This window comes from Dendrobates tinctorius, unplaced genomic scaffold (assembly GCF_039654945.1).
Source record: "Dendrobates tinctorius isolate UK_male_01 unplaced genomic scaffold, ASM3965494v1 ptg000056l, whole genome shotgun sequence".
Lineage (NCBI taxonomy): Eukaryota > Metazoa > Chordata > Amphibia > Anura > Dendrobatidae > Dendrobates > Dendrobates tinctorius.
Genome location: NW_027361724.1, coordinates 13,781,976 through 13,796,802, shown reverse-complemented (window position 1 = coordinate 13,796,802; position 14,827 = coordinate 13,781,976). Strand labels below are relative to the sequence as shown.

Sequence of the window (14,827 nt, the reverse complement as noted above, 5' to 3'; positions counted from 1 at the left end):
AATATGTGGTGAAGTACCATATTTTTCAACTATAAGACGCACCGGACCATAGGACACACCCCACATTTTCAGAAGGAAAATAGGGAAAAAAATTAATGAGTCAAATTGGGGACCATCTTACAGTCCGAATTCAGCTTACCGGGGAAATCAGTAGCGGTGGTGGAGCATGGTCATAGGAGGTGTTCAGTGGTCTGGTGATGATATGACTCCCATCCCAGACTGGTGCGGCAGGTTCTGCGGTGCTCATGGTGTGAGGGCTCTGCCATTTTCTGAAAGCCTGGAGCCCCCACATATCCATTGCTGTGAAGCGATGGCCTCTGGGAAATCCCATCGCAGGCTGGTGCTGCAGGTTCGTCGGTGCTCAGTGGTACGGGGGCTCCGCCAACATTTTGTGAAATCCCAGAGCCCCGCACATCCCCACTGCTGCGATGCGGTGGCCTCCAGGAAAATGGCCTCCAGGAAAATGGCCTCAGGGAATATGGCTGCCGGGTCGGCACATGCGCAGATTGAGATCTCGGCACCGAGATCTCGTCTCCCGAGATCTCGGGACGAGATCTTGCTGCCGATATCTCAACTGCACATGCGCCGACCCAGCGGCTATTTTCTCGGAGGCAACACATCACAGCAATGGAAGTGCGGGAGCTCTAGAATTTCAGAAAATTTTGTCAGAGACCCGCACTACTGGCGCATTGCTGAATACTGCCGCACCAGCCTGGGAAGGGAGTCACCTTGCAGTTTTGGACCGCTGCAGAATTGCCCGACTCCTGCTGCCACCACACTACTTGTAAGTATATTCCGACTTTAAGACGCACCCCAAAATATTGGGGGGAAAAAGTGCGTCTTATAGTCTGAAAAATACGGTACTTAAGCGGCGTGCGGGAGTTCAAAAATAAGATGCGCAAAATGCATTAAGACTAGCATGCAAAGTGGGGGTCAAAGTATCACTTTTGTGGTCACTGACTTATCTCTAATAAAAGAATTGACCACTGTCAAAACATTATAGTGTCAGATCTACAAAACTGACATATCTGGACTTGACTGTATTAGTTCATGCACATAAAGTAACAAGCACATAAAGCGCTGCACAAATTTAAATACGGTAAAAAAATGATCAAATCTATCTTATTTTCAGAAATTGTTTCACAATTTGAGCAGTCAATCAAGATACGAGAATCAATTACAAAGGGTTAAAATCCTATCAGCTAAAAAAAATAAAGAAAATTCACATTTTTTAAAGCAATTCAACAAAACAACTGAACGGCCACATCCCCTCTCCTTGCTTTATGAATAAATCAAATGGATAATTAACCACAATATCCCACTGACCAACTGCACAGCACTTTTGACAAACATTTACTTGAAACTAATGCACCACAGCAAGTAATACTTCACAAGGCAAATAGCACCCGCTACTTCTAATGGTGACATTGTTTAGAGTTTAGTGTTAAATGAATGCACAGAACACTTCAGCCCTCAGCAACCCCAAGACACAACAAATACATTATTTAACAGCTTTTGGGAGAACAAAGCCAAGAAAGAAAAAGTCAAATGTTAACTCAAAAAGGATATTTCTGTATAGCAGGTGTGTAACAGGTAATCACCGGGCCGGTAGCCAGATTTAGAATGGCACCTGTCTGACTCCTGTGACCCATTGTAACACTAGAATGAGGTAGGAGAGGCTCTAAGAAAACAGCCATTATGTATAAAATACTCCCCGTGTGGATTTCTGAAAGGAGCAAGCAGAGCCGACAGAAGACTAACGCAGAGTGGTCCTAGCAGGGGCAGACTTACCACATTCTCAACTGAACATGGGCCCATGGGTGAAGGGTGGTCCTATTGTCTCTCATCAGAGAACACAGGGGACCTCCTCTCTGCATCTGACTGTGGTCAGTACATGCCTCTATTAGTTTCATTATTTGCTATTTCTACAAGCTGGTCTTACCCAGGATCTTTCACATGGAAGGCAGAGACTTTAAAGGGGTTGTCCACTACTCAAACAACCTTTCTCTATACATATATTTCCCCCTTGTAATCTAATAACACTTATACTCACATTAAGTGTCGGATCTCATGACATTATTGTGTCACGCGATCCTCGCTGTCAATTAGTGCTGGCTTCACTCTCCCTGCTTTGGGATGCATCACTAACATCCGGAGGAAGTGAGAGCTGCGCATACTGTTCATCATTTGGATGTATGTGAATTGTTTTAAGGCGGGGAGAGTGAAGCCAGCGCTGATTGGCTGCAAGGATCGTGTGACATCATAATGTCATGTGATCCTTTGATGAGCAAATGCCGACTCTGCTGAAAAGGGGCTGGCACTGGAGGTGAGTATTAGGGTTATTATTTTACAAGGGAGAAACATATGGATTGAAAAGGGGTTGTCTGAACAGTGGACAACCCCTTTAACAGTGAACAACAAGCTGTACCGATATGTATAAGAGAAATGTATTTACCTAAATGGTATTCTTCTTTACAGAAATATTATTCTGGTAGTTCTAGGTACAAAGATACATATTTATTTATTAGTACTTCTCTATATATACATACAGGTGCTTCTCACAAAATTAGAATATCATCAAAAAGTGAATTTATTTCTGTTCTTCAATACAAAAAGTGAAACTCATATATTATGTAGAGTCATTACAGACAGAGTGATCTATTTCACGTGTTTATTTCTGTTAATGTTGATGATTATGGCTTACAGCCAATGAAAACCCAAAAGTCATTATCTCAGTAAATTACAATACTTTATAACACCAGCTTGAAAAATGATTTTAAAATCCGTAATGTATGTCTACTGAAATGCATATTCAGTAAATGCACTCAATACCTGGTCAGGGCTCCTTTTGCATCAATTACTGCATCAATGTGGTGTAGCATGGAGGTTCATCAGCCTGTGGCACTGCTGAGGTGTTATGGAAGCCCAGGTTGCTTTGATAGCAGCCTTCAGCTCGTCTGCATTGTTGGGTCTGGTGTCTCTCATTTTCCTCTTGACAAGCATGAAGTGCTCTAAAATTTCCTGGTAGAAGGCTGTGCTGACTTTGGTCTTAATAAAACACAGTGGACCTACACCAGCAGATGACATGGTTCCCCAAACCATCACTGATTGTGGAAACTTCACACTAGACCTCAAGCAGCTTGGATTGTGTGCCTCTCCACTCTTCCTCCAGGCTCTGGGACCTTGATTTCCAAATGAAATGTAAAATTTACTTTCATCTGAAACAACACCTTGGACCACTGAGCAACAGTCCTGTTCTTTTTCTCCTTGGCCCTGGTAAGACGCTTCTGACGCTGTCTATTGGTCATGAGTGGCTTGACACAAGGAATGCGACACTTGTAGCCCATGTCCTGGTTACGTCTGTGTGTGGTGACTCCAGCAGCAGTCCACTCCTTGTGAATCTCCCCCAAATTTTTGAATGGTCTTTTCTTAACAATCCTTTCAAGACTGTGTTATCCCGGTTACTTGTGCACCTTTATCTACCACACTTTTTCCTTCCACTCAACTTTCTATTAATATGCTTGGATACAGCACTCTGTTAACAGCCAGTGTCTTTAGCGATGACCTTTTGTGGCTTACCCTCCTTGTGGAGTGTGTCAATGACCGCCTTCTGGACATCTGTCAAGTCAACAGTCTTCCCCATGATTGTGGAGCTACTGAAACAGACTAAGGGACCTTTTTTAAAGCTTAGGAATCCTTTGCAGGTTTTTTTGTGCTAATTATTCTAATTTACTGAGATAATGACTTTTGGGTTTTCATTGGCTGTAAGCCATAATCCTCAACATTAACAGAAATAAACACTTGAAATAGATCACTCTGTTTGTAATGACACTATATAATATGTGAGTTTCACTTTTTGTATTGAAGAACTGAAATAAATTAACTTTTTGATGATATTCTAATTTTGTGAGAAGCACCTGTACATATTATGAGTAAACAGCAGAAAAGTTAAAACCAGATTCTTTTTCTATAAAGATAGTAAATCATAATGCTGCAAAAAACATTTTTGTAATACACTTTTTAAAACAAACGTCATGAACAGGTAAATAACATGGACTTAAGTGATATTCCTGTAATAGCAATAACCCATACAGAAAAAATAATTATTTGTGGTAACGGATGTATGTTCTCCCCATGTTTGTGTGGGTTTCCTCTGGGTTCTCTGGTTTCCTCCCACACTTCAAAGACATACTGATAAGAAATCTAGATTGTGAGCCCCAATGGGGATAGTGATGATGATGTCTGTAAAGCGCTGTGGAATTAATGGAGCTATATGAGTGAGTAAAAGTTTCTCAAGATACAACAGAAGTCTGCAGTCGCATACAGTGACTTCAGGCTTTCACCAGAAGACCGGGCAACCCTTTTAAGGTCTCAATTGATTCTAAGCTGATGGGGCCAAGATTATAAAATAAACCTTTTATAGTATATATCACCCCAGTTTTCCAGCACTCATCTACCTTGATTTTACTGTGTCAGCAAATGACACATCTGGCTCAGGTATCACATAGTACTCGCCAATAAGAAGCACTTCAGTAAATTACATTAAAGGTCCACTAAGGCTAAAACACAAGTTGGCATCTTATGTTAATAATGTTTAGAAAGCTTTTATTATCTGAGCTAATACCGTGAATGGGAGAAAATTGCCAGGCTCCATTACAGCATGCAAGCTGCATTCAGCAAGCTCTAACCTGACTTTAGTGGTAGAGTGTGCAACAATTCGATTTGGGACGGATCACCTTGAGGCTATACAGTAACATCTCTCTTTGCTGTTATAGAACTACAACTCCCAGTCAAAGGCTGTTGGTCTGGAAGATTTAGCTCCGCAACAGCAGAAATTTCCTAAGTAAAAAACTAGGGCTGTAGTTTATCTAATTCTTTCCAGTGTTTTTCAGTACCATTGATACACAGGAGATGACTATTTCATAGAGTGGCGTACTAGGAATGTGTTACGGGTAGAGTTGAGCGATACCGTCCGATACTTCAAAGTATCGTATCGGATGGTATCGGCCGATCTTTAAAAAAAGTATCGGTATCGCCGATTCCGATACCGGAAGTCCCATTCAAGTCTATGGGACTTCCGGTATCGGAATAAGAAAAACCCTTTCCTGCCCTTGTACAGCCTCTCTGGGGTCTGTACGGGCCTTTCGGGGGGCTGTGCCGGCCTGCCAGGGGGTCTGTGGGTGGTCTGTGCCGGCCTGCCGGTGGTCTGTGCAGGCTCCGGGGGGCTGTGCCGGCCTGCCGGGGGGCTGTGCCGGCCTGCCGGGGGGCTGTGCAGGCTCCGGGGGGCTGTGCCGGCCTGCCGGGGGGCTGTGCCGGCCTGCCGGTGGTCTGTGCAGGCTCCGGGGGTCTGTGCAGGCATCGTCCGATGGGACTACAAGTCCCATCGGGCGATGCCTGCTACCATGACAGTGATTGACACATTAGCCAATGATGGGACAGTAGTAGTCCCATCATCCGGCTAATGTGTTAAATGTAAAAAAAAAAAAAAATTACATGCTACATACATACTACATACATGCTACATTCATACTACATACTACATACATGCTACATTCATACTACATAAATACTACATGCAACATACATACTACATGCATGCTACATACATACTGCATGCTACATACATACCACATATATACTACATACATACTACATGCATGCTACATGCATGCTACATGCTACATACATAACACATATACTACATGCATGCTACATACATACTACATGCTACATACTACATGCATGCTACATACATACTACATGCTACATACTACATATATACTACATGCATGCTACATACATACTACATACATACTACATATATACTACATGCATGCTACATACATACTACATGCTACATACTACATGCATGCTACATACATACTACATGCTACATACTACATATATACTACATGCATGCTACATACATACTACATGCTACATACATACTACATATATACTACATGCATGCTACATACATACTACATGCTACATACATACTACATATATACTACATGCATGCTACATACTACATGCTACATACATACTACATATATACTACATTCATACTACATACTACATATATACTACATACATACTACATACATACTACATACATACTACATACATACTACATGCATGCTACATACATACTACATGCATGCTACATACATACTACATACATACTACATGCATACCACATATATACTACATACATACAATACATTCATACAATACATACATAGACATACAGTACATATAACATAGAGTAACATACTTACCAATACTTGTCACATTGTTCCCCGAAGCCATTGTCTATTCCGGGATAAATATTAACATAACAAACCACAAAAATACTCACCCACGATCCGAAGCAGTCCACGAGTGTGTCCCACGACGATCTTGGGTAGAGAACTGCAGCATCAGATGATGCTGCCGTTCTCTACGGGCTGCAGGAATCCAATGACGGAAGGTAGGTATCCTTCCGCACTGTATTCCTCCGCCACTTAAAAAAAAAAAGTCCCTAGTCTCACTTTATGCCATTGCTGTGTGGGAATTTCCCACACAGCAATGGCATAAAGTGAGACTAGGGACTTTTTTTTTTTAAGTGGCGGAGGAATACAGTGCGGAAGGATACCTACCTTCCGTCATTGGATTCCTGCAGCCCGTAGAGAACGGCAGCATCATCTGATGCTGCAGTTCTCTACCCAAGATCGTCGTGGGACACACTCGTGGACTGCTTCGGATCGTGGGTGAGTATTTTTGTGGTTTGTTATGTTAATATTTATCCCGGAATAGACAATGGCTTCGGGGAACAATGTGACAAGTATTGGTAAGTATGTTACTCTATGTTATATGTACTGTATGTCTATGTATGTATTGTATGAATGTATTGTATGTATGTAGTATATATGTGGTATGTATGTAGCATGTGGTATGTATGTAGCATGCATGTAGTATGTATGTAGCATGCATGTAGCATGCATGTAGTATGCATGTAGTATGTATGTAGTATGTATGTAGTATGTATGTAGCATGCAGTATGTAGCATGTATGTAGTATGTATGTAGTATGTATGTAGCATGCAGTATGTAGCATGTATGTAGTATGTATGTAGTATGTATGTATGTAGTATGTATGTAGCATGCAGTATGTATGTAGCATGTATGTAGTATGTATGTAGTATATATGTAGCATGCATGTAGTATGTATGTAGCATGCATGTAGTATTTTTTTTTTTTTTTTTTAACATTTAACACATTAGCCGGATGATGGGACTACTACTGTCCCATCATTGGCTAATGTGTCAATCACTGTCATGGTAGCAGGCATCGCCCGATGGGACTTGTAGTCCCATCGGACGATGCTTGCACAGACCCCCGGACATCAGCACAGCCCCCCGGCAGGCCGGCACAGCCCCCCGGCAGGCCGGTACAGACCCCCACAGGGTGCACAGACCACCGGCAGGCCGGCACAGCCCCCCGGCAGGCCGGTACAGACCCCGGGCAGTCCACACAGCCCCCCGGCAGGCCGGCACAGCCCCCCGGCAGGCCGGCAGAGACCCCCGGAAGGCCCGAAATGACGGCGCATCATGATGCGCACACACCGCGCATCATGATGACGTCAGGCCGTCAATCAACTGAACTTCCGATTCCGATGCCGAATTCCGATATTGAAAAAATATCGGAAGTCGGTATCGGAATTCCGATACAGCAAGTATCGGCCGATACCCGATACTTGCGGTATCGGAATGCTCAACACTAGTTACGGGTCAATTATTTTTCAGCAGAGAACGCTGTACAATCTGCAACACTTGACTCTGGTTTCTGGGGACGCAGTGAAAGAATAACTAACATTGTATTCCCAAAATGCCTGGGAAACATAGAAATGCAACTGCGCGATGGCCAAAAAGTGGAAAGAAAATGACATTTTTTCTAATTCATCAGATTCAGTTCTCTAAGATTCTTCTCTCACACACTGGGAAAATGTAATAATATGTCAAAGCCTAGAACATGCAGGAAGGAGTTCTGTGAAACTTCGAAACGGGTCGAATAAAGACCACTGTAATAATAATTGTTTATAGTGATTCGCAGCGCGGATTGTCTGACCACTTTTTTTCCTATCCGGCATATTCTACGTCGGTCCCTCGTGGATCTGTGGTTTCTGCAGCAGCGGATCCTCCATGTTTATTACAAACTCCATCTGGTGAGTGTATTATTTTTAAATTGATATACCTACACTGGATAATGCACTATTGCGCTATTTCTCTTCAATAGTATCCCTAAAGCTTAGCATAGATTAAAAAACTAAATCTTATTGAGTGATGGTTTATTGCTTGAGTTGACATCACTTACTGATCAATCAAAATCAAACAGCAAAGATTCCCAATAATCACAAGAATGATTGGGCAGAGAGCTATTCTGCATTATCACGACACAGCAGAGAGCTACAGTCATATGTTAAAGTTTGGGCACCCCTATTAATGTTAACCTTTTTTCTTTATAACAATTTTGGTTTTTGCAACAGCTATTTCAGTTTCATATAGCTAATAAACTGATGGACTCAGTTATATTTCTGGATTCAAATGAGGTTTATTGTACTAACAGAAAATGTGCAATCTGCATTTAAACAAAATTTGACCGATGCGAAAGTATGGGCACCCTTATCATTTTCTTGATTTGAACACTCCTAACTACTTTTTACTGACTTCCTGAAGCACTAAATTGGTTTTGTAACCTCATTGAGCTTTGAACTTCATAGCCAGGTGTATCAAATCATGAGAAAAGGTATTTAAGGTGGCGACTTGCAAGTAGTTCTCCTATTTGATTCACCTATGAAGAGTGGCATCATGGGCTCCTCAAAACAACTCTCAAATGATCTGAAAACAAAGATTATTCAACATAGCTTTTCAGGGGAAGGATACAAAAAGTTGTCTCAGAGATTTAACCTGTCAGTTTCCACTGTGAGGAACATAGTAAGGAAATGGAAGAACACAGGTACAGTTCTTGTTAAGCCCAGAAGTGGCAGGCCAAGAAAAATATCAGAAAGGCAGAGAAGAAGAATGGTGAGAACAGTCAAGGACAATCCACAGACCACCTCCAAAGACCTGCAGCATCATCTTGCTGCAGATGGTGTCACTGTGCATCGGTCAACAATACAGCGCACTTTGCACAAGGAGAAGCTGTATGGGAGAGTGATGCGAAAGAAGCCGTTTCTGCAAGCACCCCACAAACAGAGTCACCTGAGGTATGCAAAAGCACATTTGGACAAACCAGTTACATTTTGGAAGAAGGTCCTGTGGACTGATGAAACAAAGATTGAGTTGTTTGGTCATATAAAAAGGCGTTATGCATGGAGGCTAAAAAACACAGAATTCCAAGAAAAACACTTGCTACCCACAGTAAAATTTGGTGGAGGTTCCATCATGCTTTGGGGCTGTGTGGCCAATGCCGGCACCGGGAATCTTGTTAAAGTTGAGGGTTGCATGGATTCAACTCAGTATCAGCAGATTCTTGACAATATTGTGCAAGAATCAGTGACGAAGTTGAAGTTACGCAGGGGATGGATACACCACTCCAAATTTACTCAGCATTCATGCAGAGGAACAATCACAATGTTCTGGAATGGCCATCTCAGTCCCCAGACCTGAATATCATTGAACATCTGTGGGATGATTTGAAGCGGGCTGTCCATGCTCGGCGACCATCAAACTTAACTGAACTGGAATTGTTTTGTAAACAAGAATGGTCACAAATACCTTCATCCAGGATCCAGGAGCTCATTAATAGCTACAGGAAGCGACTAGAGGCTGTTATTTTTGCAAAAGGAGGATCTACAAAATATTAATGTCACTTTTATGTTGAGGTGCCCATACTTTTGCACCGGTCAAATTTTGTTTAAATGCAGATTGCACATTTTCTGTTAGTACAATAAACCTCATTTGAATCCAGAAATGTAACTGAGTCCATCAATTATTAGATATATGAAACTGAAATAGCTGTTGCAAAAACCAAAATTGCTATAAAGAAAAAAGGTTAACATTAATAGGGGTGCCCAAACTTTAACATATGACTGTACAACTTAGCCCCATTAATGTAAGTTCCAAAGCCCGTTTAGGGAAGCGCTGCACAGTGAACATTTCTGGAAGCCCCTCGGTGAGAGTCCTAGCTGACAGACTCCCACCAACCATCAAGTGATGACATAACCTATCACAATTGATGAGGTGGATCCCTCGGTGATGTTATACTGTAGACGTTACCTGTTCTGTTCTATGTAAACTAAGTTTAAGAACATCTGAAAACTGTTGAAAATAATGTGTTCCATCTTGAACAAATATATTTTTCGAGTTGAACTATTGACATATAAATCACAGTTTTATAAACATAAAGGGAACCTGTCTCCAGATTTGGTCAATGTGAGATACAGCCACCACCTTTCAGGCTTGATATACAGCATTCTACAAATGCTGTATATCTGACCCCAACCCGACCTGCAAGAGAAGAAAAATAACTTTCATTATACTTAGCTGCGGGGCGGTCCGGTCCAAGGGGTGTTCATGTTCTTGGTCCGGCGCCTCCCTTCTTCTTACGATCACCATGCTCGTTCTTGTTTCATGTGGAGGACACATTCCTGCATCATCCACACAGTCTCCTCAGCATCGTACTTCTGCGCAGGCGTACTTCTCTGACCTGTTGAGGGTCCCAGCGCCTGTGCACTGCAGTACTTTGGTCTGCCCTCAACAGGGCAGAGATGTACGCCTGCACAAGAGCACAGCTCAATGCCGAGGAGACTGTGTGGATGATGCGGGGATGTGTCATCCACATGAAGAAAGAAAATGACAGTGATCGTAAGAAGATGGGAGGCGCCGGATCAAGAAAGTGACACCTCTCGGACCGGACTGCCCTGCAGGTGAGTATAATAAAAGTTATTTTTCTTTTCTTACAGGTCATGTTGGGGTCAGATATACAGCATTATAGAATATAGAATACTGTATATCAGGCTTGAAAGGTGGTGGCCGTATCTAATATCGGCCAAAGCTGGTTACAGGTTCGCTATAATTATTAATCGGACTAATATTAGGGTTCGTCTGGTTCCTTTATGGTGTTCATCTACATATGTAAGGGCAGATGCAGATGAATGTATATTCTCTAATCCAAGAGAATTTGGCCGATTTTACAAATCATAGTCTAAACATACTGTGGTTAGAGTTTGATCAGAGTTTGATCAGAGTGTGATCTGATTCTCTCTGAAGAGAAGATAGATAAAAAACTTCATCGTCTCCATTATGTCATTATGTCATCCAAGTGCAGTCAAATGTTTTCCACGCACTCATTGACTTGCATGGCAGAGTGCAATCTGAATATAGGATCAAACTTGGGCACGCAGAGATTTTTTTCCTTGGACATTCTATGTCTGAGTAAGAAATCGGAATAACATCGGTCTGAGTGCGTTCCAATGTTTTGGTGTCTTGCACTCGGACAGCAAATACGCTCATCTGCACCTGCCCTAATGGTAAGAATAGCAATGCATGTTTTGACATCCTTCCATCAAATCTTATAGGATATGAGATGGAGCCTCAGACACAGATGTGAACACGCCATTACAAAAGTGGAGCATATGACTGTTTTGACCAGATATACAACTGGTACTCTTAGTTTTATAGCTGTATTATTACAGACATTAATTATGAACTATGAAACTCTCTACAGAATGTATGACAATAATCACTCAAGCTGATGCGTTTCACTGTGCTTAATTGGCCTGGACGACAGCACTGGAAACTTTCCTGAAATATTAGAACGTCTCTAGTACTAGAGGAAGGTATGGATTTTCTTCCACTACAAAATCATATTATTTATGAATCATCCATCAATGTAGAGTAGTCGCCTCTATTGTATATGTCTGTGCTTTTTATAGCACAAGTGAATGGACAAAAGCATGACTATCATCTTAGAAAGCCCAACACCTTGTGTAATTACTTACAAGCACTTGCAACATATATGATGATTGTCCCCATTATTCTAAAACTTAGGTCAACAAGTCGGTAGCAGTTTTTCTCATATGTTCACATAGAGTTTTTAGATTTGGATTTTTCTGGCTGAAAAATCCAAGTGAAAAAAATGCTTAAGAAAACATATTTTTAGCACGTTTTCTTGCTCCATTTGAGTCGGAAATCAAATTTGAAGCATTTTTTTCAAACAAAGAAAACCTCAAAATTTGACATGTCCATATTACCTTTGAAATGAATAGGAAGCTTCTTCACTGAGCATTTAAAGAGGTTTTTTTGTGTGGATATTAGAGCAGAATGTGCTCCAAAAATTGCGTAAATCAATTAAATGTGAATATACCCTTATATTTCTTAAAACTGATACAGTATTATCATGGAATGATTATCATTTTTTCCATTGTTGTATACTACTAACTTCAGCTAGAACTCTATTTGGTTCATGACGGAAGTGGTATGGCCAGTAAACTCACTCTTGGGCCAACCTGTAGAAGAAAAGTTGTGTGACTGTCAGAAGAATTCCAACATTCTGATTTCCACCTATGGTTCTCCCCGACCATGGGGAAACTTTGAAGCTAGATGATGGTCGCAGTATTGTACTATTTTCCTTGACTGTCATGTTACCAGATGTCTCTGTGAAACCCTAGGCTAACTTTGACTTTTAAGGTCAACCGTTGAAGGAGAAACTTCTTCTGTAGAGATGTCATAACAAATGTCATCACTTCAAGCAGTTTCACCTGCCTTCTGCCAAACTTCATGCTATACATTCACACAATTTATTTCATGTGGACGTAAGGACATTTTAACGGAACTTTAAAATAAAACAAACCTGGCATACATTTCATAATGAAACTGGAATATCACTCCATTACCGACCTGCTGAGATACTGATGGGATACTAAGCATGTATTGTAAATTAGCAGTAATTGTACAGAATAGTAAAAATCTGCAAACTTCTCAAAACAATTAAAAAAGATCTTTTCCTACAATAGAGTAGATCGGTGATTAAACCACGAATACCACACGAGTTGTGAAAAATTCAGATGTAATGGATCTGACAGACTCTGATCTACGACTGTGGACATAAATATGGCATGCCAGCATGGTGGCTCAGTGGTTAGCAGCACTGTTGCAGCGCAGTGGTCCCTAGATTGAAATCCCACCAAGAACAACATCTGCGTGTAGATTGTATCTTCTCCCCGTGTTTGTGTGGGTTTCCTCCGGGTTCTCCAGTTTTCTCCCACACTTCAAAGACATACTGATAAGGAATTTCGATTGTGAACCCCAATAGGGACAGTGATTATAATGTCTGTAAAGCAGGGTTCCCCAACTCCAGTCTTCAAGGTCCACCAACAGATTATGTTTCCAGGATTTCCTTTGTATTGCACAGGTGAAGCAATTATCACCTGAGCAATACTAAGGAAATCCTGAAAACATGATCTGTTGGTGGACCTTGAATACTGGAGTTGGGGAACCCTGCTGTAAAGCACTGCGGAATATGATGGTGCTGTAATATAATAATATTGAATATTATTACATAACCCTGGTCCCCCAAGTTCCACCTTTCTGAATCAATTATACATAATTGCGTTATTAATTCTAACCCCCAGTGCTATTACTTAATAGATAAGCATTTAGTTTGCTTCTTTACTTTTAACTATGCAAAGATGTTTAAGTGTAAAATCCAAGTATCGACTGCAAAAAATAAAGACAGAATCCCGCCAAAACATTTGTAACTTAAGACATACCTGTACCTAATAAAACCTAAAATACAAAATCTGCAGAACATTTGGCTTATTGGGAAATCAACTAAATCACTACTAGGGACACAATGAGGATCTAAAAGGAACTAGACGCAGACAACACAAGGACAAGAATCATGCTCCTCACCAGAGTTGTGCTGCTAGTGAGGGGTCTTCTGAAAACTCCTTTGACGTTACGGAAGTGTCCATTGCTCAGGTGCGAGGAGCTGATGACAATGTAGTAGCACTCCATCCCTCCATTACATGCGATGCGACGTTCAGCGCGAGCTCGAGCTGCCGGCCAGCGGTGTCCTGACTAATAACGCACAGTGAGATGATCTGCTCTGGTGTCTATAGGGAGAACGAAGGAAAGTGCGTGCAGCTGCCTGAGGATTTCTCGCAGCTCTCTGTTGGGCTGCGAGCTCCAGTATTACTGCTGCCTGACAAGCGCTGTTATTATTATACGGGAGGGCTATGTCGCTCCATTAAACTGAGCCAATAGAAGGGAGGCGCCTCAGCTAAAACACACAGAGCTGTCAGGAGAGAGCTTATGTCACACGCTACTCGGATCTGCTGGATGGAAGGCCCTTTATATTGTCACTGCACTTAGTATATGTTCATCAGGCTGCTCAATTGCTGCTATACATGGCGGGATCCTGTACAGAAGCTATATATCTGTAGCAGGAGCAGATTAATTAACTATAAAACGACATTTAAGACATTCATAAACTTTTTTTTTCTTAATATGCAAAGACAAAACTGTTATCGCTTACGAGAATTGTACGAGTAGATAGATATAGTATTCAGCAGTTTGAACTTGGCACAGGTCTTGTGCCTATAGGGCCTTTCTGGGCCAGGAATAGAGCACATGGGTAGATGAAAACGTGTCATCAGTGTCGGATTGGGGTACCAAGCGCCCACCAGTAACACTGACTCTGGGTGACTATATGTACAGTATATATTACATTACTCTCATTCATAAATGTACCAGTGCTTCTATAGAAGAATAAACTGGGTAGTTTGTGCCAAATACTGCTCATAGAGGGAGGTTGGGGGAGCCACCTCCTGCACAGGGACCCAC

At 41.6% G+C, this 14,827-nt stretch overlaps 1 protein-coding gene across 1 annotated transcript in view; it reads right to left on the bottom strand.

Annotated features, from left to right (window-relative positions):
* Positions 1 to 14,175, bottom strand: part of ZNF804A (zinc finger protein 804A) — a 283,673-nt gene extending 269,498 nt beyond the window's left edge. Inside the window, exon 1 of the mRNA XM_073577506.1 lies at positions 13,895 to 14,175. Within this exon, the coding sequence (XP_073433607.1) occupies positions 13,895 to 13,999 (105 nt within the window). The 5' untranslated portion in view covers positions 14,000 to 14,175. The remainder of the gene's footprint in view (positions 1 to 13,894) is intronic.
* Positions 14,176 to 14,827: the final 652 nt, after the last annotated feature.